The sequence below is a fragment of the Chiloscyllium plagiosum genome, chromosome 30 (assembly GCF_004010195.1).
Source record: "Chiloscyllium plagiosum isolate BGI_BamShark_2017 chromosome 30, ASM401019v2, whole genome shotgun sequence".
NCBI classification, from domain to species: domain Eukaryota; kingdom Metazoa; phylum Chordata; class Chondrichthyes; order Orectolobiformes; family Hemiscylliidae; genus Chiloscyllium; species Chiloscyllium plagiosum.
The window spans coordinates 41,518,438-41,543,095 of NC_057739.1; the positions used below are offsets into that span (position 1 = coordinate 41,518,438).

At 42.3% G+C, this 24,658-nt stretch overlaps 1 protein-coding gene across 1 annotated transcript; it reads right to left on the bottom strand.

Moving 5' to 3' along the window:
- Window positions 1–1,332: 1,332 nt before the first annotated feature.
- On the bottom strand, window positions 1,333–24,278 carry ptges (prostaglandin E synthase). The gene is made up of 3 exons (XM_043720514.1): window positions 23,978–24,278; window positions 19,523–19,605; window positions 1,333–3,117 (listed from the first exon to the last, which is right to left on the bottom strand). The coding sequence occupies exons 1-3, from the start codon at window positions 24,080–24,082 to the stop codon at window positions 2,868–2,870; spliced, it is 438 nt and encodes a 145-aa protein (XP_043576449.1). The 5' UTR covers window positions 24,083–24,278; the 3' UTR covers window positions 1,333–2,867.
- Window positions 24,279–24,658: the final 380 nt, after the last annotated feature.

Below are 24,658 nucleotides of genomic sequence, written 5' to 3' on the forward strand. Positions count from 1 at the left end.
CTTCATGGGATGTGGGCATCGCTGACTAGACCAACACTGATAGCCCATCCCTCATTGCCCAGAGGGCAGTTAAGAGTCAGCAGCATTGCCATGGGTCTGGAGTCACATGTAGGCCAGATCAGGTAAGGATGGCGGTTTCCTTCCCTAAAGGACATTAACGAACTAGAACCAATTGTCAGGTTTGTCCTGACATTTGACAACACTTTCACGGTTGTCAATATTCTCTTAATTCTGGATTTGCTATTGAATTCAAAATCCACCATCTGCTGTTCCAGAATTTGAACTTGGGCCTCCCAAACATTATTTGGGTTTGTGTTAAGACCACACTAGACCACCAGTGTGGATGTTCCTTCGTTTAGCTTTTAAAAATTTATTCTGGGGAGTATGGGCTGGACTTTTGATTGTTACAGGCATTGTCATGGAGATTGCAGTATATATTCTCAACTTACCAACCAAACATTGCCTTCTTGTCATACTGTTAAAATATTGTTCCCCTTTACATTGGTAAATGTTGCCTTGATGAGTGCAGATGAAAAGTTTCAACAAAATACATCAACAATACTCAAAAATCTAAATACTAATGAATAATACTATAACGGCAAAAAGGCACAGGGAAGTTGATACTTGCGAAAGATGTACATAAAACCAGCAGATCAAATCAACAAAGTACTTCTGTTAGACAGAGCTTTGGGGCAGGTCATGATGCCAGTGATATTAATTAGACGAATATGTTTTCTCTCAGAGGGTTGAGAGTCTTTGGAGTTCACTTCCTCAAAAAGCAGTGTTCAATATTTTTAAAGCATAGGTTGATGGATTATTGATTATCAAAGGGATGAAAGATTATCAGAGATAGGCAGGAACGTGGAGTTGAGGTTAAGACCAGATCATCCATGATCTTATTGAATGGGGGAGCAAGCTCAAAGGGCTGAGTGGCCCACATTAATTCTTTGTTCATGTATTGATATGATTTGGCCTTTAGCACAATTTCTAAAGTTGTCACGACATTGAGTTTTAATGTGCAGCTTCTAATTGATAGCAAAATTTATGCTCACGTTAGATTAATAAGTTGACCTGCAATAAGGGCGGCACGGTGGCTCAGTGGTTAGCACTGTTGCCTCATAGCGCTAGGGACTGGGTTTGATTCCTGTTTCGGGCGACTATCTGTGTGGAGTTTGCACATTCTCCCCGTGTCTGCGTGGGTTTCCTCTGGGTGCTCCGGTTTCCTCCCACAATCCAAGGATATGCAGGTCAGGCGAATTGGCCATGCAAAATTGCCCATAGTGTTATGTGCATTAGTCAGGGGTAAATGTCAGGAAACAAGTCTGGGTGGGTTACTCTTCGGAGGGTCGGTGTGGACTTGTTGAGATGATGAGCCTGTTTCCACACTGTACAGAATCTAATCTAAGTTCAATGGAAGAACTCTTTATTAAAACACTACTGTGTATGGGCAATTAAGGGTCCAAATGAGCTGAGAAGCATGAGTCTGTGCAAAACATGGATGATGTCAGCTATTATGATGATATAGCGCACTAAGTGTTTGTGTGTGGATGAGGGGAGGAGATGGAGTTGGGAATGTGGTTTGGAGCATTTTTATACAGTGAATTATTTGATGATTTGTTACATTGTTCATCATTTAAAGTGGTTGATATTAGATTCCCTACCTGATGCAGGGCCTCTCCAAACATAAAGGGTGAACTAGGTGTTACCTGTGGCACAAGGCTGTACATTATTTATTTGGCATTTTAAATGAACAAAGGTAACAGTTTATTCTGTACTTAAAACTTTTCTCTATCTTAAATGTGCACATGCGCGCATGTGTATGTGTGTGTGAAGCAGAGGTGGTAAAAGGTACAGCTCATAATTCACCTCGGGCTCCTAAAACCCTGGGCCTCAATCACTGTGTCCTGATTTACCCACCTCCACCAAGGGCGCTAGTTCAGCTAGTGACACCATGTCCTCTCATAGGAGGGATGGCCCGATACCATATTCAGTCCAGAGTTCATTCCACCAAGTTCAACTGTTTGAAAATTGGGCAGACTGCTCCTTGCCGGGTGTAGGCTGGTGTGACGGATGTTGGGGGCATTGGGTGAAAGGGAAATTATCACCCAAAGGTATTTCCACTAGGAGGAATTACTCTTGAATGCATAGTCTGTGACCATATAAATTTATAACGGAATAGGCTTTGAAAGCCCCTTTTAAAATATTTTCAAAGTGGTTATTTGGACAAGTACATGAATAGGAAAGGTTTGGAAGGATATTGGCCAAGTGCAGGCGAATGGGGTTAGTATGGATGGACCTTTTGGTCGGCATGGACCAGTTTGAGCTAAAGAGTCTGTCTCCATGCTGTGGGACTCTATGACTCTATGGTTATGTGCTACAGTGACGAATCACTAAAACTTCAGCTATTGGATGTTTTAAACTTTGTCTGGACAATCTGCATTGTATTAACAATACCCTTTTATTTAACATGCTTTGTGGGGCAGCCATTTTGGAAATCAGGTCTCCATCTTTAGGCTTAGATCAAAACAAAATTTTAAATGGTTTTGTTGTTTTGGAGGGGGATGGTTTTGGAGAGAATTATAAATCTGGCTCCCAGTCACCATTTTCAGCAATTTCTTTAAAATTGATGAGCTGAAATTGAAGTGTTTGCATGTTTGTTTGCATGAATTGATAGCACAGGAGCAGAACTTTGATCCCGGAAAAGTCAATCAGTACAGCAGATACGATGCTGGCAACGTCTGATGGATTTCAACTCAATCCAATAACAGTTCAATCCTGACAGTAGACTGTTCACGTCTGGAATCAACTGATCCCAGCAGTCAATATTTCCATTGCGTCTCTGACTGGGTTTGTGGTATAAATTGCCTTTACCAACCGATTACGATGTGAGAAAGGATCTGTATGGCGATGGACACACAGGGAACCTGTGCAATGATGTACGCCAGTGAGCGTGTTGGTGCTTTAAGAGCAAAGAGATAAGCCACACTATGGACCACACGTGCCACAAAGAAGACCAGGAAATGGACGTGGGCAATCAAGAGGTTGGGTTCCATCAACGAGTAGATAGCACCGAGGAACAGGAAAGGAAAGATGTTCTCCATGGCATTGCGATGGGCTCTGTGGAGGGGGACGGGGGGAATCAAAATGAACTGGTTACTCATTCAATACATATTAAACTATGGCTGCAAAGAACAAAGAAAATTACAACACAGGAACAGGCCCTTCAGCTTTCCAAGCCTGCACTGATCCAGATCGTCTATCTAAATATGTCACCTATTTTCTAAGGATCTGTATCCTTTGCTCCCTGCCCATTCATGTATCTGTCCGGATTCATCTAAAATTACACTATTGTGCTTGCCTCCACCATCTCCGCGTTCCAGGTACTCACCACCCTCTGTGTAAAGAACATTCCATGCTTTTCTCCCTTAAACATTTCCCCTCTCACCTTGAACTCGTGACCCCTAATAATTGAGTCCCCCACTCTGGGAAAAAGCTTCTTGCTATCCACCCTATCTATACCTCTCATGATTTTGTAAACCTCAATCAGGTCCCCCTTCAACCTTTGTCTTTCTAATGAAAATAATCCTAATCTACTCAACCTGTCTTCCTACCTAGCACCCTCCATACCAGGCAACATCCTGGTGAACCTCCTTTGCACCCTCTCCAAAGCATCCACATCCTTTTGGTAATGTGGTGACCAGAACGAAACGCGATATTCTAAAGGTGGCCGAACCAAAGTCCTACATTGATTAATAAGCCACCTACTGTGCTTGCCTCATTTCCAGATGCTTCAGGTCAAGAAGACTTTTTGGCTAAAGAAGATCTGCTATGTTCGTTGATAAACAAATTACCACAGACTCATAAAATGCATTCCTGGTAAAGGTACCATGATCTTAATAGGCCATTAGAGAGAGAGAGAGAGGTAACTGGTGGTGGTCTAACCTGAGGGTCACCACACCTCAGACAAGGGGAAAGATCAAGAATGAGAATCCTTCATTGTAACCTCAGCTGGTGTGGGAACGGAGCCCATGCCTTAATGTCACTCTAGATGGCAAACCCACCCATCCAGCCAACTGAGCTAACCAGCTCCCAGTTTCACAGTCTGAGTCCTAACAGTGGTCTCAAAGTGTCACTGGTCCCATTTATCTCATGCAGCACAGGCTATTACTGATCTTGCTATTGCGATTTACACATTTTAGATCCTCTTTCATTTCTTCACTTGTCCCATGTTTGCCGCAACCCTTTTGACATTTAATAACTCTTGCTTTCTAACTAAACACAAACTTCCTTTTTGCACTTTGCTCTCTACTCCCCATTTACCTGCACTCTGCAATCGCTATTCCATCTCTTTTGTTCCTTCCCTCCCATCCTTTCCTTCCCTTCCTTTGACAAAGAGTCACCAACCTTATGGAGTTCAATGACATCCAGCACAAAGCAGCTGGTATGATTGGCACCCACCTTCAACATTCACTCTGTCCACCACCTCCATACAGTGGCAGAGGTGTGTACCATCTACAAGATGCACTTCAGCAACTCACCAAGACTCCTTTGACAGTGGCTTGCAAACTCACGACTTCTACCATCCAGAAAGATGAGGGCAGCAGATGCATGGGAGCATTGCCACCTACAGGTTCCCCTCCATTCTGACTTGGAAATAAAATCACTGTTATTTCACTCTAACTGGGTCAAAATCCTGGAATTCCTTTCTTGACAGCACTGTGGATGTCCCTACACCACATACAGAACAACCTCTACTATCTGTTTGAGACTGGCAGGGAGTATTCTGTTCAGATAACTGATTGTTCAGATAACTGATCTGATCGTAAACAAAGAAAGCATTTCCGGAACCTTGAGATCTTGTTTGGATAATCCGAAATTTGGATAATTGATGTTCGGATAACTAAGTTTGTTCTGTCGACTGCATTGGTTCAATCACTCGCCTTCTCTGGGCAATTAGGAATGGGTAATAAATATTGGCTCAGCCATTGATACTCAGATCCATTGAATGATTTAAAAGAAAACATGAAACATCAACTCTCTTAACAGATGTTGCCTGTTCTGCTGAGCATTCCTAGAATTTTCATAGAATCCCTACAGTGTGGAAACAGGCCCTTCAGCCCAACAAGTCCACATTGACCCTCCGAAGACTAACCCACCCAGACCCATTCCCCTACCCTATATTTACCCTTGACTAATGCACCTAACCTATGCATCCCTGAACACTGTGGGCAATTTAGCATGGCCAATTCACCTGATCTGCACATCTTTGGACTGTGGAAGGAAACCAGAGCACCTGGAGGAAACCCACACAGACAATCACCCGAGGCTGGAATTGAACCCAAGTCCCTGGCACTGTGAGGCAGCAGCGCTAACCACTGAACCACCATACCACCCTGAAGATTCCCATATTGATTGGAACATAGAAAAGTTACAGCACAGAAGGATGCCATCTGTTTGAGTGCTGATAAGTTTCTGGAGAGCGCTCAAACAGAGTACTTCTTCATTGCATTGCCATCTGCTGAAATGACTATCACTCCCAAATCGGAAAAAGCACGGGTTCAAGGATAAATTCACAAGCTGAGGAGTGCAGATTGGAATAGGACTTTGACACGAGCTTTCTCTGAACCTAGCTTTGAGCTTATTGGGAGTGTTAGATTTACAGAGTAAAGTCCCTTTAATCGACCAACATACGGCAGGAATCTCAGGCATGAGAAAATTGATTGTGTATTTGCTTTCAGCAGAAATAATGGCCAGTGATCTATGGACAAGCAAGAATTCACTTGATCAATAATTGTTGGCATAGTTTCAGCTTTCTACTCGCAGCTGTTCTAACTACAATTTCAGTCAGTAACCTTTGCCCTTGATTATTTTATTCTATAAGAAAAGTGAAATACAAGGGATGGTGGAAATCTGAAACAGAAATAGTTGCACTGAATCAGGAGGTTAGACAGCGTCTGTGGAGCGAGAAGGTCGGAACTCATCAGCCAGATTCTCTGGTCTCCGGATTGTTGGAGATCGAATGTACCCCTAAAGATGCATTTTAGAATCCCTCGGAAGACTTGATGCATTGACAACACAATAAGTATTCCAGACATTTAAATCACTGATGGATAATTTTCTGGTGTTGGGAACTGTCTTGAAAGGGCTACAACTCTGCAATCCAGTCAGAGATTTTGTTACTGTAGATCTGACCCCATCACCCCCAACCAAAGCCTTACCAAACTCCTAGAGAGAGATGAGTGCTGGTGATTTAACCTGAGGGTCACCATACCTCAAGCAATGGGAGGTGGTTGAAAAGGCAAGTCCTTCATGGTAACTTCAGCCAGCGCAGGAATTGAGTTCACACTGTTGGCATCATTCTGCATAGCAAACCATCTATTCAGCAAACTGAGCTAACACTGCAATACTGAACGGAAGGAGCTGTAGGACTCTATTCACAAAGGAAGGGCTCTTGGTTTTGTGTCTCACTGACTGGCCTGTGTCCTGATGGACAATTGACTTTGCCAGTGCAGTGCTGAGGGAAGTACTGCACTGTCAGAGGTCCTGCCGCTCAAATGATACATTAAACAAGGCCATTAGTTTGTCATCTCAAGTGGATGGAAAAGAACCCATGGCAGTGTTTCAAAGATAATGAACTCTTGATGAACTTGTCACTTATATCATTAGTGTTTGTGAAAGCTGTATATGTGCAAATTGTGTGCAATGACCTTCCCTCCAATGCAAGGTCAGAAGTGGGGCTGTTAGCTAATATTGAACAGTGTTTAGCATGATTTGTGATTCCTCAGACACTGAAGCAGCCCATATCTGTATACAAGAAGCCCTGGACAAAATCGAAGCCAAGGTGATAAGTCACAAGTAACACTTGTCCACACAAGTGCAGGCTCACGCCCATCTCTAACTAGATAAAATCTTACCATCACATTTTGACATTCTATGCCATTACTATCACTGTATCCTCAACATTCTGGGGAGGGGGGGGGTTAACATTGACCAGAAGTTGAACTGTACTGATCTTAAATACTGTGGCTACAACATGCAGGTCAGACTCCAGGAATCCTGCAGCAATTAACCTTCCTCTTGGCTCTCCAAAGCCTGTCTACCATCTACAAGTCACTAGTCAGGAATGTGATGGAATACTCCCCACTTGCCTGGATGGACACAGCTTCAACTCAAAAAGGCTTCCCACCATCCAGGACAAAACAGCCCGCTTAATTGGCATCAAATCATAAACATCCACTCCCTCCACCACTGATGCTCAGTAGCAGCAGTATGTACTACCTACAAGTTGCACTGTAGATATTCATCAAAGCTCCTTAGACAGCACCTTCCAAACCCATGACCAATTCCATCTAAAACAACAAAAGCAACAGATTCAAGGGACCACCATCAGAATCACAGAATCGTTAAGGTGTCAAAAGAGGTCATCTTGACTGCAGAAGCTGTCTGAGTATTTTAACTTATTTTCCCTATGGCACTACATATTTGTTTAAATAGAACCACCATCCAAGGTCCCTTTGAATGCCTCAGCAGAGCCTGCCTACATAACATAGAACATAGAACATTGAAGAATACAGCGCAGTACAGGCCCTTTGGCCCTCGATGTTGCGACTGCTACTGGCAGGGAATTCCATGAACTCACGACTCGCTGAGTAAAGAACCTACCCCTAACATCTGTCCTATACCTACCACTCCTTAATTTAAAGCTATGTCCCCTCGTAATAGCTGACCCCATATGTGGAAAAAGGTTCTCACGGTCAACCCTATCTAAACCCCTAATCATCTTGTACACCTCTACCAAGTCACTTCCAAGCAGTGTATTTCATACCCTAACAATCCCCTGCAATATCCCCTCCAAGCCACTCGACATCCTGACTTGGAAACATATCACCATTCACTCGCTGTTACTCAGTCAAAATCCTGGAATTCCCTCCCTAACGGCTCTGAACATGTACCTGTAGCAGATAGTCTGCAGCAGTTGAAGAAGGCAGCTCGCCATCATCCTTTCAAAGGCATTTAATGCTGGCCCAATCAGTAATGATTAGATTACCTACAGTATGGAAACAGGCTCTTTGGTCCAACATGTCCACACCAACCCTCCAAAGAGTAACCCACCCAGACCCATTCCCCTACCCTGTGTTTACTAATGCACCTAACACTATGGGCAATTTAGCATGGCCAATTCACCTAACCTGCACATCTTTGGATTGTGGGAGGAAACCCACGCAGACATGGGGAGAATGTGTAAACTCCACACATTCCCGAGGCAGGAATCGAACCGGGTCCCTGGTGCTGTGAGGCTGCAGTACTAACCACTGAGCCACTGTGCTGCCCACTGTGATGCCTATGTCTGTCATTCTTCGCTACATCACAGCTAATCGGGTTCTTCTGAAACGGGTTTTTGGATATACTGACATGGAGAAAGGTGGTTTAGAAACAGAAGTCTGCTATAACACTCATTTCGTCAGCACGAAACAGCTATTACGCGATTGATGAATCGTGGGCATTGTTTGGATAACATGAACTTTCTACTGAATGGGTATAATGATTTTCTATTAGGGATCTTCTACAAAGCAATTTTCTATTGTGGTTTCCCATAGCGCGAGGTTGCAGAGGAATGCAGCTGTCACAGTATTGAGTACAAGGAGTTGGGAGGTCATGTTGTGGCTGTACAGGACTTTGGTTGGGCCACTTTTGGAACACTGTGTGCAATTCTGGTCTCCTTCCTATCGGAAAGATGTTGTGAAACTTGAAAGGGTTCAGAAAAGATTTACAAGGATGTTGCCAGGGTTGGAGGATCNNAGGTTTTAAAAAGACCTAAGGGGCAACTTTTTCACACAGAGGGTGGTACGTGTATGGAATGAGCTGCCAGAGGAAGTGGTGGAGGCTAGTACAATTGCCACACTTAAAAGGCATCTGGATGGGTATATGAATAGGAAGGGTTTGGAGGGATGTGGGCCAGGTGCTGGCAGGTGGGATTAGATTGGGTTGGGATATCTGGTCAGCATAGAAAGTTGGACTGAAGGGTCTGTTTCTGTTCTGTACATCTCTATGATTCTATAATTGTCGCATTATAGCAGAACAACCTGTCCCTTTTTTTTTGTCTTAGAAAATACACTACATTAGAAACAAGAAAGAACAATGAAAAACAATGCTTCACAGATCCAACAGTCCTGAAGGTCTTTTCTTATGTTGGCATGACAACAAGGAAATGCTTTTCCTGTTTTTTCTTCTGAATCAACATGTGTTCTTCATTAGCTCTAGTCTCCATACAGTGCCAGGAATTTCACTGCACATTATTTCCTTCATTAGTGAGACCAGAGGTAGGAAATAGTTGAGTAAATGCCACCACAAGTCAATTGTTTTTATTTTAAAAAATCAAGTGGCTTGTTTAGTAAAACACTGACATTCATTTCTAGTTATATTGAATCAAAAAGTGAAAAGCTTTGTAAACAATTTTGGTTAAACTACTCTTAAACCAGCCTTACTGCAAATATTTCTCATTTCCAAATTTGGAGAAAAATATAGAGGCACTGATTACAGTAAAAGATATACTGGAACAATACCAGAATTGAGAGGTTATATACTTATCCTCAAAGAATGAATAAGCAGCAGTTTTTACATCTAGAGCAGGCAATGCTGTAATGTTATTTTATGGGATGTGGGTGTTGCTGGCTGGGCATATTCCAATCCCTAGGCTCTTGTGAGAAGCAAGTGGTGAGCTGCCTTTGTGAACTGCTACAGGCTGTGGGCTTATGCATACCACTTGTTGCCATCAAGCTTCAATAAATCATGTCAAGTTTGTTTAAAGCCAACTTTAGGATGTTAAAGGCCCTCTCTATTCACTGTCTTTTCATTTAACTTTTCAATTCCCTCCCCTCTGGGCCCACTTTCTCTATCTGAGAATGTGAGAAAATGTTCTCCTCACAACTCCTCTGTCAGTAATAGTCAGTATTGGCCACATGAACCTTTTGATAATGGCTTTAATTGGTTTTGTATAAACATTACATTCCTGTCTTCAAAGGCTAAATGCCGTGTTAGCATTGGGCTCAATTAGCTGGATGGCTAATTTGCAATGTGATGCTAACTGAGCAGGTTCAATTCCTGAACCAGCCAAAGTCACGACAAAAGGTCCTGCCTTCTCCGAACTTACCCCTCGCCTGAGGCATGTTAACTCTTCGGTTAAGTTCACTGCTAGCTGTCGGTCTCTAATAAGAGAGCCACCTCTGCGTCTAAGGTGCCTTTTGCAGATAACATGGGCTGAATGGCCTTCTCAATTTTCAAAACTGATTTTAAAGATTCATGTAAACACAAAAAATGCTGGAGAAACTCAGCAGGTCTAGCAGCATCTGTGGAGAGAGAAACAGCATTAACACTTTGAGTCCAGTATGACTCTTCCTCAGAAGATTACCATCCTTGTTTTCAAATTCCTCCCTGGTCTCATACCTCTTTAAGTCTATAACCTCCTCCAACCCACAATCCTCTCCACTCCTCTGCTTCTAAAATCTTGAGCATCCTCAAGTTGAATCACTCCATCATTAGTTGGCCACATCTCTTGACGCCTCTCAGCCCCAAGTTCTAGAATTCCCTGCCGACACCTCCCTGCCTCGCCACACTCCTTAAAACCCCACCGTCATTGAACCAATTTTTAGGTCACCTGTCCTTACATCACTAACTCGTTGTCAAACTTTGCTTTGTGGCTGCACTTATTGGCAACGTCATCACTAAGTGACAGAGACACAGAGCATGGAAACTGACTCTTCGGTCCAACCAGTCATACTGAACATAATCCCAAACTAAACTAGTCCCACCTGCCTGTGCTTGGCCCATACTCCTCCAAACATTTCTTATTCATGAACTTATCCAAATGTCTTTCAAACCCCTGTGCACCACGTCCTCTGGAAGTTCATTCCACACGCGAACCACTCTCTGCATACAAAAAATTGCCCCTCACATCTATTTAAATCTTTCTCCTCTCACCCCTTAAAAATATACCGCTCATCTGGAAATCGTCCACCCTAGGGAAAAGGCACCTGCCATTCACCTTATCTATGACCCTCTTGATTTTATAAACCTCTGTAAAGTCAGCCCTCAACCTTCTCCAGTGAAAAAAAAAGTCCCAGCCTATCCACCCTCTCCTTGTAGCTCAAACCCTCCATTCTGGACAACATCTCTTCTGAACCCCCTTCATCTTAATAATATCCTTCCAAAGAGGCTTCACCAATGTCCTGTACAATCTTAACATGACGTCCCAACTCCTACGCTCAAAGATCTGAGTTAACATGCTCCGACAGAAACACATTATTGCAGTGTTCCATCAGGATCTGCAGCTACCTGTCATGAAGGTATCAAGCACTGCTCATCTGTTCACATACTTATGGGTGAGTCAAGAATGGCGGGGCATGGTTTTAAAAAGAGGGTCACATCTTTAGGATTGTATTTTTCTCTATCAGAGACTTTAGACAGTTCTGCCTTAGCAGGCAAAGGAGGCGATATCACTGAATATTTTTAACTAGGTCAACACATTTTCATTAGGCAAGGGGAATAGACAAGAATGTAGAATTTGGATGGATTAAAGTTCTATGGATGCTGGAGAAATACAGTAGTTCAGCAGCATTTGTGAAGAGTGAAAGAGAGCTAACATTTCAAGTCCAATTTGACCCCTCTTTGGACAATCAACCGTTAGGGCAGCATGGTGGCACAGTGGTTAGCACTGCTGCCTCACAGCGCCAGGGACCCGGCTTTGATTACAGCCATGGGTGACTGTCCTTGTGGAATTTGCACATTCTCTGCCTGTCTGTGTGAGGTTCCATCAGGTGCTCTGGTTTCCCCTACAGTCCAGAGATGTGCAGGTTAGTGGATTGGCCATGCAAAATTCCCATGGTGTCCAGGGATGTGCAGGCTATGTTAGCCATGGTAAATACAAGGTGACAGGGTAGGGTGGTGATCTGGGTGGGATGATCTTCACAGGGTCAGTATGTACTTGATGGGCTGAATGGCCTGTTTCCATACTGTAGGGATCTATGCTATTATCATTGAGAGGTGGAGCAGACTTAAAGGATCAAATGGGCTATTTCTGGTCCTAATGCACGTATTTGTATAGTACAGGGAATGCAGGAAGATAGTGTGCAATTTCAGGAAACAATTCGAAAAGCAGGATACCAGTTGCAAATTATTCCAAGCAAGTATGAATTCAAGAATAATGATAAAGTCTGACAACAATTGGGTGTAGTTTGGTGAGACCATGCATGAAGCAATTTATGTAATCTTTGCCTCAGTGTCTAATACAGAATGCTGCTCTCTACACAGTGTGAGAGGACATTGTGGGGACTAATTCTGCATATTTCAATCAGCTCTTTTAGTTTATTTTTAACCCATAACTAATGCTGTGGAAATCATCTTTCTGCACTGTGGTAGTGGGGCGGTTGGCCTGTGCTTTAGTGAGGTACTACAGACAATACAGTCTGTAGTATTGGCCATAAGATGTAACAGCAAAGGTAGGCCATTCATCCCATCATGTCTGCTCCATCATTCAATGAAATCATGGCTAATTTGATCATTCTCATATCCATTTTGCTGCCTTTTCTCACAAAATGTTTGATTCCAGTATTGATTAAAAACCTACATTTCCATGCTGATGCCATGCACATCTATGTTCTGATGGATTTTGGTAACATAGACATCATGGGGGGGCCATCTTCAGTGGGAGGAACACCAACTCCTGTTTTGCAGTGCTCCTGTGAGGTGCCTTGGGATATCTTAATATGTTAAAGGTGCCACATAGCTATCAATTGAAAACAAAATATTGCGAATGCTGGAAAGCTAACATAAAGTCAGGGAATGCTAGAGAAACTCAACAGGTCCAGCAGTATTTACAGGGAGAGATGAAGAGTAAACATTATGAGTCTGGTATGTCTTCTTCAGAACTAAGAGAAACAGAGTTTTATTGTTAAATTCTCTTCATTCAGACTTTTCCCCCTCTCTTTCTGACTCTAGTTTGCTCTCTAACTTTGACTCTTTTAGGAAATGAACTATTGGTACCATATTTTGGCAAGTGATCAGATAGAAGACAGGAAATTGCATAGAATCCCATCCCAGTATCTTAGCAATTATCAGTTTGTATCAGGATGTAGCTTCATCCTCTTTGTCTACTTCCTTTTCCCTAACTCTCTCTCCCTCTCTCTCGGTGCTGTTGCTATCTCTCTGACTCACTCCTTCTGCCCCTACACTCCACTCTCACCTTCAACATAAACACCACCATTTCTCAGCTGCGTTCTGTTCTGATAAAGGATCATCGGACTCAAATACTGTTTTTCTCTTCACAGATGCTGCCAGGCCTGCTGGGTTTTCCAGCACTTTCTGCTTCTGTTAGATGATGTTGGTTGATTGGTAAATATTGGCCAGGGTCTGGGACAACACCTCTGCTTGTCTTTGTTATGTGGTCATTAAGATGTACAGCACGGAAACAGACCCTTTGGTCCAACTCGTCCATGCCAATCGTATATCCTAAATTAATCTCGTCCCATTTGCCAGTATTTGGCCCATATCCCTCTAAACCCTTCCTATTCATATATCCATCCAGATGCCTTTTAAATGCTATAATTGTACCAACCTCCACCACTTCCTCTGGCATCTCATTCCATACATACACCACTCTTTGTGTGAAAAGGTTGCCCCTACCATCTGTTTAAGTCTTTCCCCTCTCACCTGAAATCTATTGTCTCTGGTTTTGGACTCCCCTACCCCAGGGTAAAGACTTTGTTGATTTACCCTATTCATGCCCCTCAGGGTTTTATACACCTCAATAAAGACACCCCTCAGCCTCTGATGCTCCAGAGAGAACAGCCGCAGCCTATTCAGCCTCTTCCCGTAGCTCAAACCCTCCAACCCTGGCAGCATCTTTGTACGTCTTGTCTGAACCTTTCAAGTTTCACAACATCCTTCCGACAGCACAGAGACCAGAATTGTACACAGTGTCCCAAAAGTGGCCTAACCAATGTCCTGTACAGCCACAACATAACCTCCTAACTTCTATAGTCAATACTCTGACCAATATAGGGAAGAACACTAATTGCTTTCTTCAGTATCCTGTCCACCTGTGACTCCACTTTCAAGGAACTATGAACATGCACTCCAGGCAACACTCCCCAGGACTTTACCGTTAAGTGTATAAGTCCTGCCCTGATTTGCCTTTCCAAAATGCAGCACCTCACATTTATCTAAATTGAACTCCATCTGCCACTCGTCGGCTCATTGGCCCATCTGATCAAGATCCCATTGTAATCTGAGGTAACCTTCTTAACATTTGGTAGGAAAGGTAAAATTGCCTTAGTCATACCCAACCATAAGACTGCTCTCTCATTAGAGAGAGACAACTGATGCTGGCCCAACTTGAGGGATGAGGGAGCATCTTATAGAAACATATAAAATTATGAAGGGAATAGATACGATAGACACAGGGAGGTTGTTTCCACTGGCGGGTGAAACTAGAACTAGGGGGCATTGCCTCAGAGTAAGGGGGAGCAGATTTAGGACTGAGTTGAGAAGGAACTTTTTCACCAAACAATTATGAATCTATGGGAATTCCCTGCTCAGTGAAGCAGTTGAGGCGTTCCCGTTGAATGTTTTTAAGGCAAAGATCAATTTTTGAACAGTAAAAGAATTAAGGGTTATCATGAGAAGGTTGGAGCTGAGCCCACATGACCTTATTGTAGATGGAGCAGCCTTGATGGCCTACTCCTTCTCCTATTTCTTATGTCACCTCAGCTCAAGCAAGGGGAGAGGCTCAGAAGGAGAGTCGTTCATGGTAGCCTCAGGCGGTGCATAAATTGAACCTACTGCTGTTGACTCTGATTTGCATCATACTTGCTTACTGACGACTGGCATCTTGCATTCTGGTGTGGGATTTGAAGCCACAACGTTTTTGAACCAGATGCCACTTGAGCTGTGAATGAGTACAAAGCAAACAGCGAAAGTCTAATTCTTAGAAAACTTTAATAACCTAAATGTAAATTTAGAGTTTTTTATGACTTCAAATAAAGTAATTATTAAGTCATCTGCACATGTGTGAAATGGTACCGCACGATAACATTAAACTTTACTGACGTACTGTGATGTGCATAAACATTTCTGCTTTACTGTGGCCCCAATCCACACTTTCTCACCATACTTTAAAGTTCCGCACAGCAGCTGACTCTCCTCAGCACAGTCAAAGGGTTTTCAAAAGGAGAGGGTGTAGGCATCACAGATGCTTGAGGACTGTGCTAAACTGTCATCGGGAATATTCAGTGTCTATTCACGAACACTTGCATCAACATACAAAGCAAATGTGTTCACTCAACAAAAATGTTGGCCCTGAGTTTTCTTGTACCTCACCCTCTGTAAAGGCATCAGAAGTTGTGTTTCTCTATTGACGTCAGTTTAATTCCAAAGGTTATGTACACATCAATCATCTCTGCACTGTAAGAATTGATCTGTTGTCTAGCTTTGATGGAATAAATTATTTCTTGGTGCATGGCTGACAAAATGATTGTTAATATTTTAATTCCTGTGTTTCAGCACAGGCAGTGCGTTATTTTTACCATCTTTGGAATTGTGCAGAATGAGGACAGCCAAGGAGTATTTGACACAACAATTTGGTATGTAGCAAAGTCTCATTCTTAAAGAGACTTCATCTCTAGAGGAACTGAATTGTGAAACAAGGGCATTATATTAAACTTGTATGATAACCTTATTTAGGACCATTTTGCAGTGTAACTGTTTTATTTATTTTCTCTATTTTTGTACCTAAGATTTGTAGCGAACTACTTTGCATCTAAGGTGGTGCCATGTGTTGGTGATATTGAACACTTTTCACTTCACTTCTGTTCTTTTGTAATTTGAGTATACGTGACAGTAAACCTAATTCTAATTCTAATTTAGTTAATCCCAGTAGCCCAGTCCCAACATTTTATGTAGACAAACGGGAGGCTGGAGGAACACAGCGAGTCAGGCAGCACCAGGAGGTGGAGTAGTCAACAATTTGGGTATAACTCTCCTTAAGGACTTTTGCCTCCAACATTTTATATGGTTTCTTCATTCCTTCTTTCAATCTTTCTGATTTCTTTCAATCAACCACTCGCTTCTTTCAAAATAACATGCTTTAGGTTTCTTGGTGGAACACAGCTATAACAAATATTTTTCTGGAGTGAGCCAGTTCTGCTATTAAACTGATGCAAACCAACAGTTGGTCAAATGCTTTTGCACGTTCATTGGGATAAAGCAAAGTTATCCATATAGACAAGTCTGATCAGCAGTCAGGTATTGTGCTTTCAAGGCTTATATTCCACTTTTATTTATTGTACGGAGGGATTGTCTATTGTGCAAAGGGAAAACAGGTTGGGACTCTACTCACTGGAGTTTGGAAGAATGCAAGGTGATCTAATTGAAACATTTTGGATTCTTAAGGGGCTTGACAGGGTAAATGCTGAGAGGATGTTTCCCCCTCATGGGAGAGTGAGTCTAGGACCAGAGGGCACACTCTCAGAATAAAGGGGTACCAATTTAAGGCTGAGAAGAGGAGGAATTTCTTCTCTCAGAGGGTTCAGAGTCTTCCTTGCTACGAAAGCACAGTTCTTCAGTATATTTAAGGCTGAGGCAGATGGATTCGTGATTAAGAATTATGGAGAAAGAGCAGGAAAGCAGATGTGAGGAATGGTGGACGGACTCAAGAGGCTGAACAGCCTACTCCTGCTCCAATTTCTAATGATCTAATGGTTACTGGAAGTAGTAATAAATAATAATAATGACAATAGACATAATAAATAAAAAATGAAAAGGTGGCCATGAAGTGATATTGTCACTGGATTGGCAACCCAGAACTCCAGATACTGGGTTTGAATCCCACTATGGTAAATGAGAATTCCAAATATATTTGCTTGTCGAAATATCTTCTAACTATGTTTCTGAAGGTCTGATTCCAGCTTTAAACTGTGGCCCTAGTCCAAACATCCCCATCAGTTGAAATAGCTTTTCTCTGCCTTTCCTATTAATTCCCTGAATATCTTTAAAACATCAATCAAATCACCCGTTAACCTTTTAATTCAAGATCACAATCCCATTTTAGACTCCACCTATGTTAGAATGCCTAACGTTTAATTTCAGAAGAGAGGTTGTGTCCTCCCTTCTATATTTACTACTTAAGTGAGATCATCCAAGAATCATCCAGCCTTACAGCTATTAATAGACTCCAAGCCCTCTCATCAGGTAGAAACTAAGAGAAATGGCTTTTTTTAAGAGAGGGGGTTTATTGACCCGCTCAGGCTCACAGCTCTCATCCAAATATCCCTAGTGTCACATCAACCCCCTGAGAATATCTGCACAAACACAATTAATGCCTTGTTTCTCTTAATCTCAACAAGAACATTAATTAACTCTAACAACATAATTGAGAAGACATCAATGTACAAAATTGCTCAGCAATGCCAACTTTGCCTGTTTCAAATCTAAGAACATAACCATTGGGAATGAGGATGGAATCCGTTCAAACCTATTTAGCTTGGTTCACAGATTACACAGAAAAGAAATGATTATTATATGTCAGGAAAACTGACATTATTTTGCTGATGGTGAGTCAGAGTAAAATAAAGTCAACAGGTAAGGTGAGGTTAGAGGATGAGAAATAATAAGGTTACAACAGGGAAATATAATTCAGGCCATGTTCTAAAGTTGTATCGTATTCTCATTTGTCTATTTTTCACTAAATTTCTATGCCCACTTTTCTAATGGAAATTGTAAGCAGAAACACTAAACACTATAGAACTTTGGTGAGGCTGTATTTGGAATATTGTAAACAGCTCTGGTCGCCACACTACAATAAGGATGTGGAGAGGGTACAGAAATGGCTTACCAGGATGTTGCCTGGTTTAGCTGTGAGGAGAGGTTGAACAAACTTGGTTTGTTTTCACTTAAACATTGAAAGATGAGGGGCAACCTGATAGAAGTCTGCAAAATTATAAGAGGTATGGATAGAATGGATAGTCAGAGTCTTTTGCCCAGGGTAATGTCAGTTAGTAGAGGGACATAGATTTAAGGTAAAAAGGGGCAAGTTTAAAGATGCGAGAGGCAAGTTTTTTTGCATTGAGGGTGAGAAGTGGCTGGAATGCACTGCCAATAGAAATGGATTTATTAGCAACTTTCAAGAGCCATCTTGACAGATATATGAATAAACAGGGAATAGAGGGATACAGACTGTGTAGAGGCAACAGGTTTTTGGGTTAGAAAGGCATCATATTTTGGCGCAGTCTTGGTGGACCAAAGGGCATATTCCTGTGCTGTACTGACCTGTCGTCTTTGTTCATCACACCCTTTATCGTGGGGATACTGTAGCCCCTTCCCCAGGAGGAAGATCCAATTATATCTCGCCAATCTTTCCCTTGCCATTTCTGTAAATAATGTTGACCTGGGATTCTCTGGTGATAAAAGTTGTCAGCACATAGATGTAAGATTAGCTTTCAATATATTCTAGATATAAAGTCACCAAATATTCCTGATGGGCTCCAGCCCAAAATGTCGATTTTACTGCTCCTTGGATGCTACCTGACCTGCTGTGCTTTTCCAGCACCACACTCTCAACTCTGATCTCCAGTATCTGCAGACCTCACTGTCTCCTAAAGTCACCAAAGTCCTACTGTACCATAGAGTTGTTCTCTCATTAGAGAGAGATGATTGGTGGTGGGCCGGCCAACCTGAGGATCACTACACCTCAGACAAGGGCAAGAGTGAAGAGGAAACTCCTTCATGATAACCTCAGTTGGTGCAGGAATTGAACCCATAATGCTGTCTAAACAACTGAGCTAACCAACCCCCAAATTATTTAGTCTAGAGATAGAACAGTAACAAGCCTTATTAAAAATAAAGTAAAAATGCACGTTGCTCAGATTTTCAAATTGACTTTGAAAATTCTGTGGTACAGTAGGACTTTGGTGACTTTCTGTTTAGAATACAGTGAAAGATAATCTTACATCTATACACACGTGCTGTCAACTTTCATTTGCAGAGAAACCCAGGTCAATGTCACTATTTAGATGTGAAGTAAATAAATAAGGGTGATCATGCAACTCTTTCCCCACCTATTTATTTTTCTCCACCCATTTATTATACGGACAGGAATTCATGTACTGGATAAGTTGAATTTTCCAATATGCACTGTCAGTCTGGAGCCAATGCCCAAAGGATAAATGTTCCCCTTCCTAATTGTGATTGACAACAGATCCAGAAGCAACACGAGGAAAGCTTTATTTGCACAGTCAGTGGTAATCTGGAATGCAATGCCTGAAAGGGTAGTGAAAACACATTCTGTTATAGCTTTCCAAAGAAAACAGAGTACTTCTTCAAAGAGGGGGGAGAAAATTGCAGAGCTATGGGGAGCAGCAGGGGAATGGGATGAGTTGATAGCTCTGCCAAAGAGCAGAACAGGCTGATACCCCTCTCTCAGCAAAATGGCATTCGATGAATCTGAGTGACCTTTAGAGAATATTTACATTACCTCCGAGTTCGCTCCACATCAGGATCCGTTCGATGATACTCCAGCCCACCATGTCTCAATGCATCCTCTGGGTTGATAAATGCCTGCAGGAAAGGAGATGGTGAAACCAGATGGGCAAAACCATGTCGAAAACTTAAGAACAAAGTAAGACTCGACAAATAACTATGGCATCAGCATTTCAATGAAATGCAAAAGCACAGTTTCTGTGAAAATAGCTTTGTAAAAATACTTAAATAACTCAGCAGGTTTGATTTCATAGTGAAGAGAGAAACAAAGTTAACGTTTCAAGTCCAGTGTGACTCTTCTTTAGAACTTCCAGAACTAGTTCTGACGAAGAGTCACACTGGACATGAAATGTTAACTCTGTTTCTCTCTGCAGATGCTAGCAGACCTGCTGAATTTCTCCAGTATTTGCTTATTTATTTCAGATTTCCAGCATCTGCAATATTTTGCTTTTATTGTAAAAATGGCTTTGTTCACTTCTCTCTGCTGACTTCCTGCCTTTCCAACAACTATCCTGTTTAACTAAACTATATTATTGTTTTTTCTTTCAGCCCCTTAACTGGAGCACCGAAGGGAAAACCCACAGGGGAACGTGCAAACTCCACATCGACTGTTGCCTGAGGGTGGAATCGAACCCAGGTCCCTGGTGCCGAAAGGCATCATTCTAAATTTTGATGTTTCCTCCACATCAATCATTAACCCCAATTAATCCATCACACAGCCTCATAATCTCATGTACAAATCTTTTCCCTTGCAGTCTATCTTAAATCCTAAATACCTTTGGAATTCTCTCCCCAAATCAATCCATCTACTCCCTCACCCTCACCTCCTTTAAGATGCTTCATAAAATTCATTTCTTTGGTTAATCTATTAATCACCTCTCCTAACATCTCACTGTTTGTCAAGATGTCAAATTTTGTTTGACCATCTTCCTGTTTACAATGATAATATGCTATGTTCATGCACATTGTTGTTTTCATCTTTAACCTTTTTACTGAAGTTCTTTCATTCTAGCCATTGTCAGAGTGGCTCTGTGGTTAGCACTGCTACTTCATAGTGCCAGGGTTCAATTCCAGCCTGACGTGACTGTCTGTGTGGAGTTTGTGGGTTTCCTCCCACAATCCAAAGATGTGCAGGTTGGGTAGATTGGCCATGCTAAATTGCCCCATAGTGTCTAGGGTTGAAAATCCTTTCCTAATTTTAAACATGTGGTTCAACTCTGTTCTAAAGATTTAGATAAAACAGCCTCAGACTGGAGCCAGACTGGGTTGAATTACGTGGTGAGCATTTCAAACTGCTAATGTGCAGGGTGAAACATTGCTTTCAGAAATATGCTGAGCCAATCATTGACTATTCTCTTTCTGTCTCCTCATATTTACCCCCTTGTGATGATGTACACAGGTGGATGCATCTTAAGAGTTTCTAGCTTCATTTTAGGCTGAGGTCTAATTGAATGGAATTTGTTTTTAAGAGTTTGACAGGAATATCGAGAGATGTTGTCCGATGGCGAGGACATCAAAGAGAACATGACTTTAAAACTAGAACCAGGACATTGAGAACATAAGGTAGGAAACACTTCAGCGTGCAAAAGGGGGAAGTGTACTCCTACACAAAGCAGTAAATGCTAGCTCAGTTAATAATACTAAAGACGAGTTCAATCGATTTCTTGATGGCCATTATGATATGTGAAAGCGAAAACACATGGACAGTTCATCTTTCCTGATGAATGGCTTATGCCTGAAACTTCGATTCTTCTGCTCCTCAGAGGCTGACTGACCGGCTGTGCTTTTCCAGCACCACACTTTTTGACACGTTTCAAATAAACATCAGCCATCAGCTCAGCGAATGACAGAACAAATTCAAGGGAGTAAATATCCACCAGAGATTCCTATCTTCCTCATTTTTCCTCAACGTATCTTTGTTGCTTTCCAAGCTTTGGGAAGAGTCGGAATGGGACAAAACTGCGGAATCATTACAGTGAGGACATTCAACCCATCATGTCTGTGATTACTCTCCAAATGAGCCTCTCACTTTACACCATCCTCCAGCCTTCTTTCTTTACCCTATGCATTCTTCACTTTTCAAACGACCGTTAAATTGCTTTTTGAAAGCTTTGGTTGAGCCGGCCCCCACCGTATTCTCTGAGGGTGCATTCCAGACCCTAATCGTTCGCTCAGTAAACAAGATTTTTCTCATATCATTTTTGCTTCTTCTGCCAATTACTTTTGACCTGCGCTTTCTTGTTCTCAATCATTTAATGAGTGGGAACAGTTTCTCCCTATCCACTCTGTCCACACCCTTCATTAATTTTAGATTAGATTAGATTCCCTATAGTGTGGAAACAGGCCCTTCAGCCCAACCAGTCCAAACCAACCCTCCGAAGAGTAACCCACCCAGACCCATTCCCCCTAACTAATGCACCTAACTCTACGGGCAATTTTAGCATGACATATTCACCTGACCTGCCCATCTTTGGACTGTGGGAGGAAACCAGAGCACCCGGAGGAAACCCACGCAGACATGGGGAAAACGTGCAAACTCCACACAGACAGTTGCCCGAGGCTGGAATCAAACCCGGGTCCCTGACACTGTGAGGCAGCAGTGCTAACCACTGAGCCGCCATGCCGCCCCTCTTATCAACATTATCTCATCCACGGTAAACAGTTCTCCAATCTATCTTCATAACTGCACCTCCATTCTCATAAATCTCTTTGACTACTCCCAATGTCTTCCCATGAGGTGAACCATGGTACCCAGAAGCACACAGCTGATGCCGAATTAAGGTCAACCTAATCTCCCTGCTCTTGTACACTATGTCCCTGTTAATGAAGCCTAAGATACTGTCTGCTTATTAATTGCTCTTTCAATCTGACCTGCCACCCTCAATAACTTACACACACATACACACAAGTTCCTCTGCCTCCTGCCTTTATACTCTTAAATTGTCACACCATATTTTTCAACAGTAAATTTTGTAGCCCCCTTCATAGGAAAAGAAAGACTGACGAGGACATCCTAAGAATGCAGAAAATAATCTTTAGATAAACTTTGGGTAAAGTGAGGTTGCCAAGTCTTCTTTACCCACATTCTGGGTTCAGATGAGTAACAGCCATTAGCTCAGTGAATGACAGAACAGGTTCAAGGGAATGAATATTCACCAGAAGTTCTTATCTTCCTCATTTTTCCTCACATTACTTTATTGTTTTCCCAATCTTGGGACAAAACTGAGGAATCATTACAGTGCAGAGTGAAGCCATTCAACCCGTCATGTCTGTGGTAGCTCTCCAAATGATGTCAGAGTATTGGAAGGTCATGTTGCGGCTGTACGGGACATTGGTGAGGCCACTGTTAGAATATTGCTTGCAATTCTGGTCTCCTTCCTATCGGAAGGATGTTGTGAAACTTGAAAGGGTTCAGAAAAGATTTACAAGGATGTTGCCAGGGTTGGAGGACTTGAGCTATAGGGAGAGGTTAAGTAGGCTAGGGCTGTTTTCCCTGGAGCATCGGAGGCTGAGGGGTGACCTTATAGAGGTTTATAAAATCATGAGGGGCATAGATAGGATAAATAGACAAAGTCTTTTCCCTGGGGTGGGGGAGTCCAGAACTAGAGGGCATAAGATTAGGGTGAGAGGGGAAATATATAAAGGAGACTTTTTCACGCAGAGGGTGGTGTGCATATGGAATGAGCTGCCAGAGGAAGTGGTGGAGGCTGGTACAATTACAGCATTTAAAAGGCACCTGGATGGGTATATGAATAGGAAGGTTTGGAGGATTATGGGCCAGTTTGGGATTGGGATATCTGGTCGCCATGGACGGGTTGGTCCGAAGGGTCTGTTGCCGTGCTGTTCATCTCTATGACTCTATGCATTTAATGATCGTTCCCATTCAATTAGGTTTGCCCTTTTCAAATGATCTGAAGGACAGGGAGATGTGTGTGACGACAGAAAAGAATTAAAACTATTCGGGGCAGAATTAATACACTTCAGGCAAGAATTTGAAGGCGGTGCGTTTACGATTTCAAACTGAACTGTACGAAGCCAGAGGAAATGTTATTACCTTGCAGTTGTTTATAACGTTGCCATCCACACCAACCCCCACGTAAAGAAGAATTTACAAAAACCTACCCATTTTCCTGATCAATTGAAGTCTACACACGATCTGGATTTACGTTTCCAAAGCGCAATCCCTCCAAAATATTTATAATCAGTGAGTTAAAACTCCCCTGAAGTTATCAGAAACAACGATTTTATAATATATTGAAGTTTCAAAACTATCCTAACTCCCCCCTCTTCTATTCTTAACAAATCCGGCTTCAAATCGAACTAGACTCTCTTTACATTAAGTAACAAAACATCAGCTCTCTCGCAATTTCGAAAAAGGTTCCTGCTCGAAACGGAAGTATAGCGTGTTTATATGTATTTAAAATACAATTATGATAATTGCGATTATCACCTTTTTATGCAGCCGGAGTTGTCCCGTGATGATGGCCAGAGTATAGAGTTTGAGGACAAGCAGCGTGCTGTAGAAAATGTAACATGTCAAGACAGGGTTATCCATTTCGTTTGAAGATCGTGAAGCGATTGAATGTGAGAGGAGAGAGGTATCCAGAGGCAGCGACTGATCCCCGCCCACTCTCGGATACAGCCCTGCATGCTCAGACTGTATTTGGCTAGCCACTCCTAACACAAGTGCATCAGATCAACTATAACTCAAGCACCTACTTTTCCAGACATTTACAAGGGTTCCTACAGTGTTTATCGCTTGGAAATAAAAACAAGGTGCTGGAGGTCTGGCAGCATTTGATGGGTACATGAATGGGAAGGGATTAAAGGGATATGAGCCAAATGGGACTGGGTTAGTTTAGGATATCTGGTCGGTAGGGACTAGTTGGACCAAAGGGTCTATTTCCGTGCTGTGCCTCTCCATGACTCTATCTGTAGAGAGAGAGAGTAGCCATAATGTGGAGGTGCCATTGTTGGACTGGGGTGGACAAAGTCAGAAGTCACATGACACCAGGTTACAGTCCAACAGGTTTATTTGAAATCACAAGCTTTCGAAGCGCTGCCCCTTCATCAGTGAATTCAGAGGGGTGCTCTGAAAGCTTATGATTTCAAATAAACCTGTTGGACTGTA

Bases quoted from the DNA above. Each gene is read 5' to 3' on its own strand.
- ptges (XM_043720514.1), bottom strand. From the start codon at position 24,082: ATGGATAACCCTGTCTTGACATGTTACATTTTCTACAGCACGCTGCTT. The intron at 19,606-23,977 runs GTGATAATCGCA...CCTTTCCTGCAG, and splicing joins AACTCCGGCTGCATAAAAAG to GCATTTATCAACCCAGAGGA. The intron at 3,118-19,522 runs GTAATGTAAATA...CCCCCTCCACAG, and splicing joins GATGTGGAGCGAACTCGGAG to AGCCCATCGCAATGCCATGG.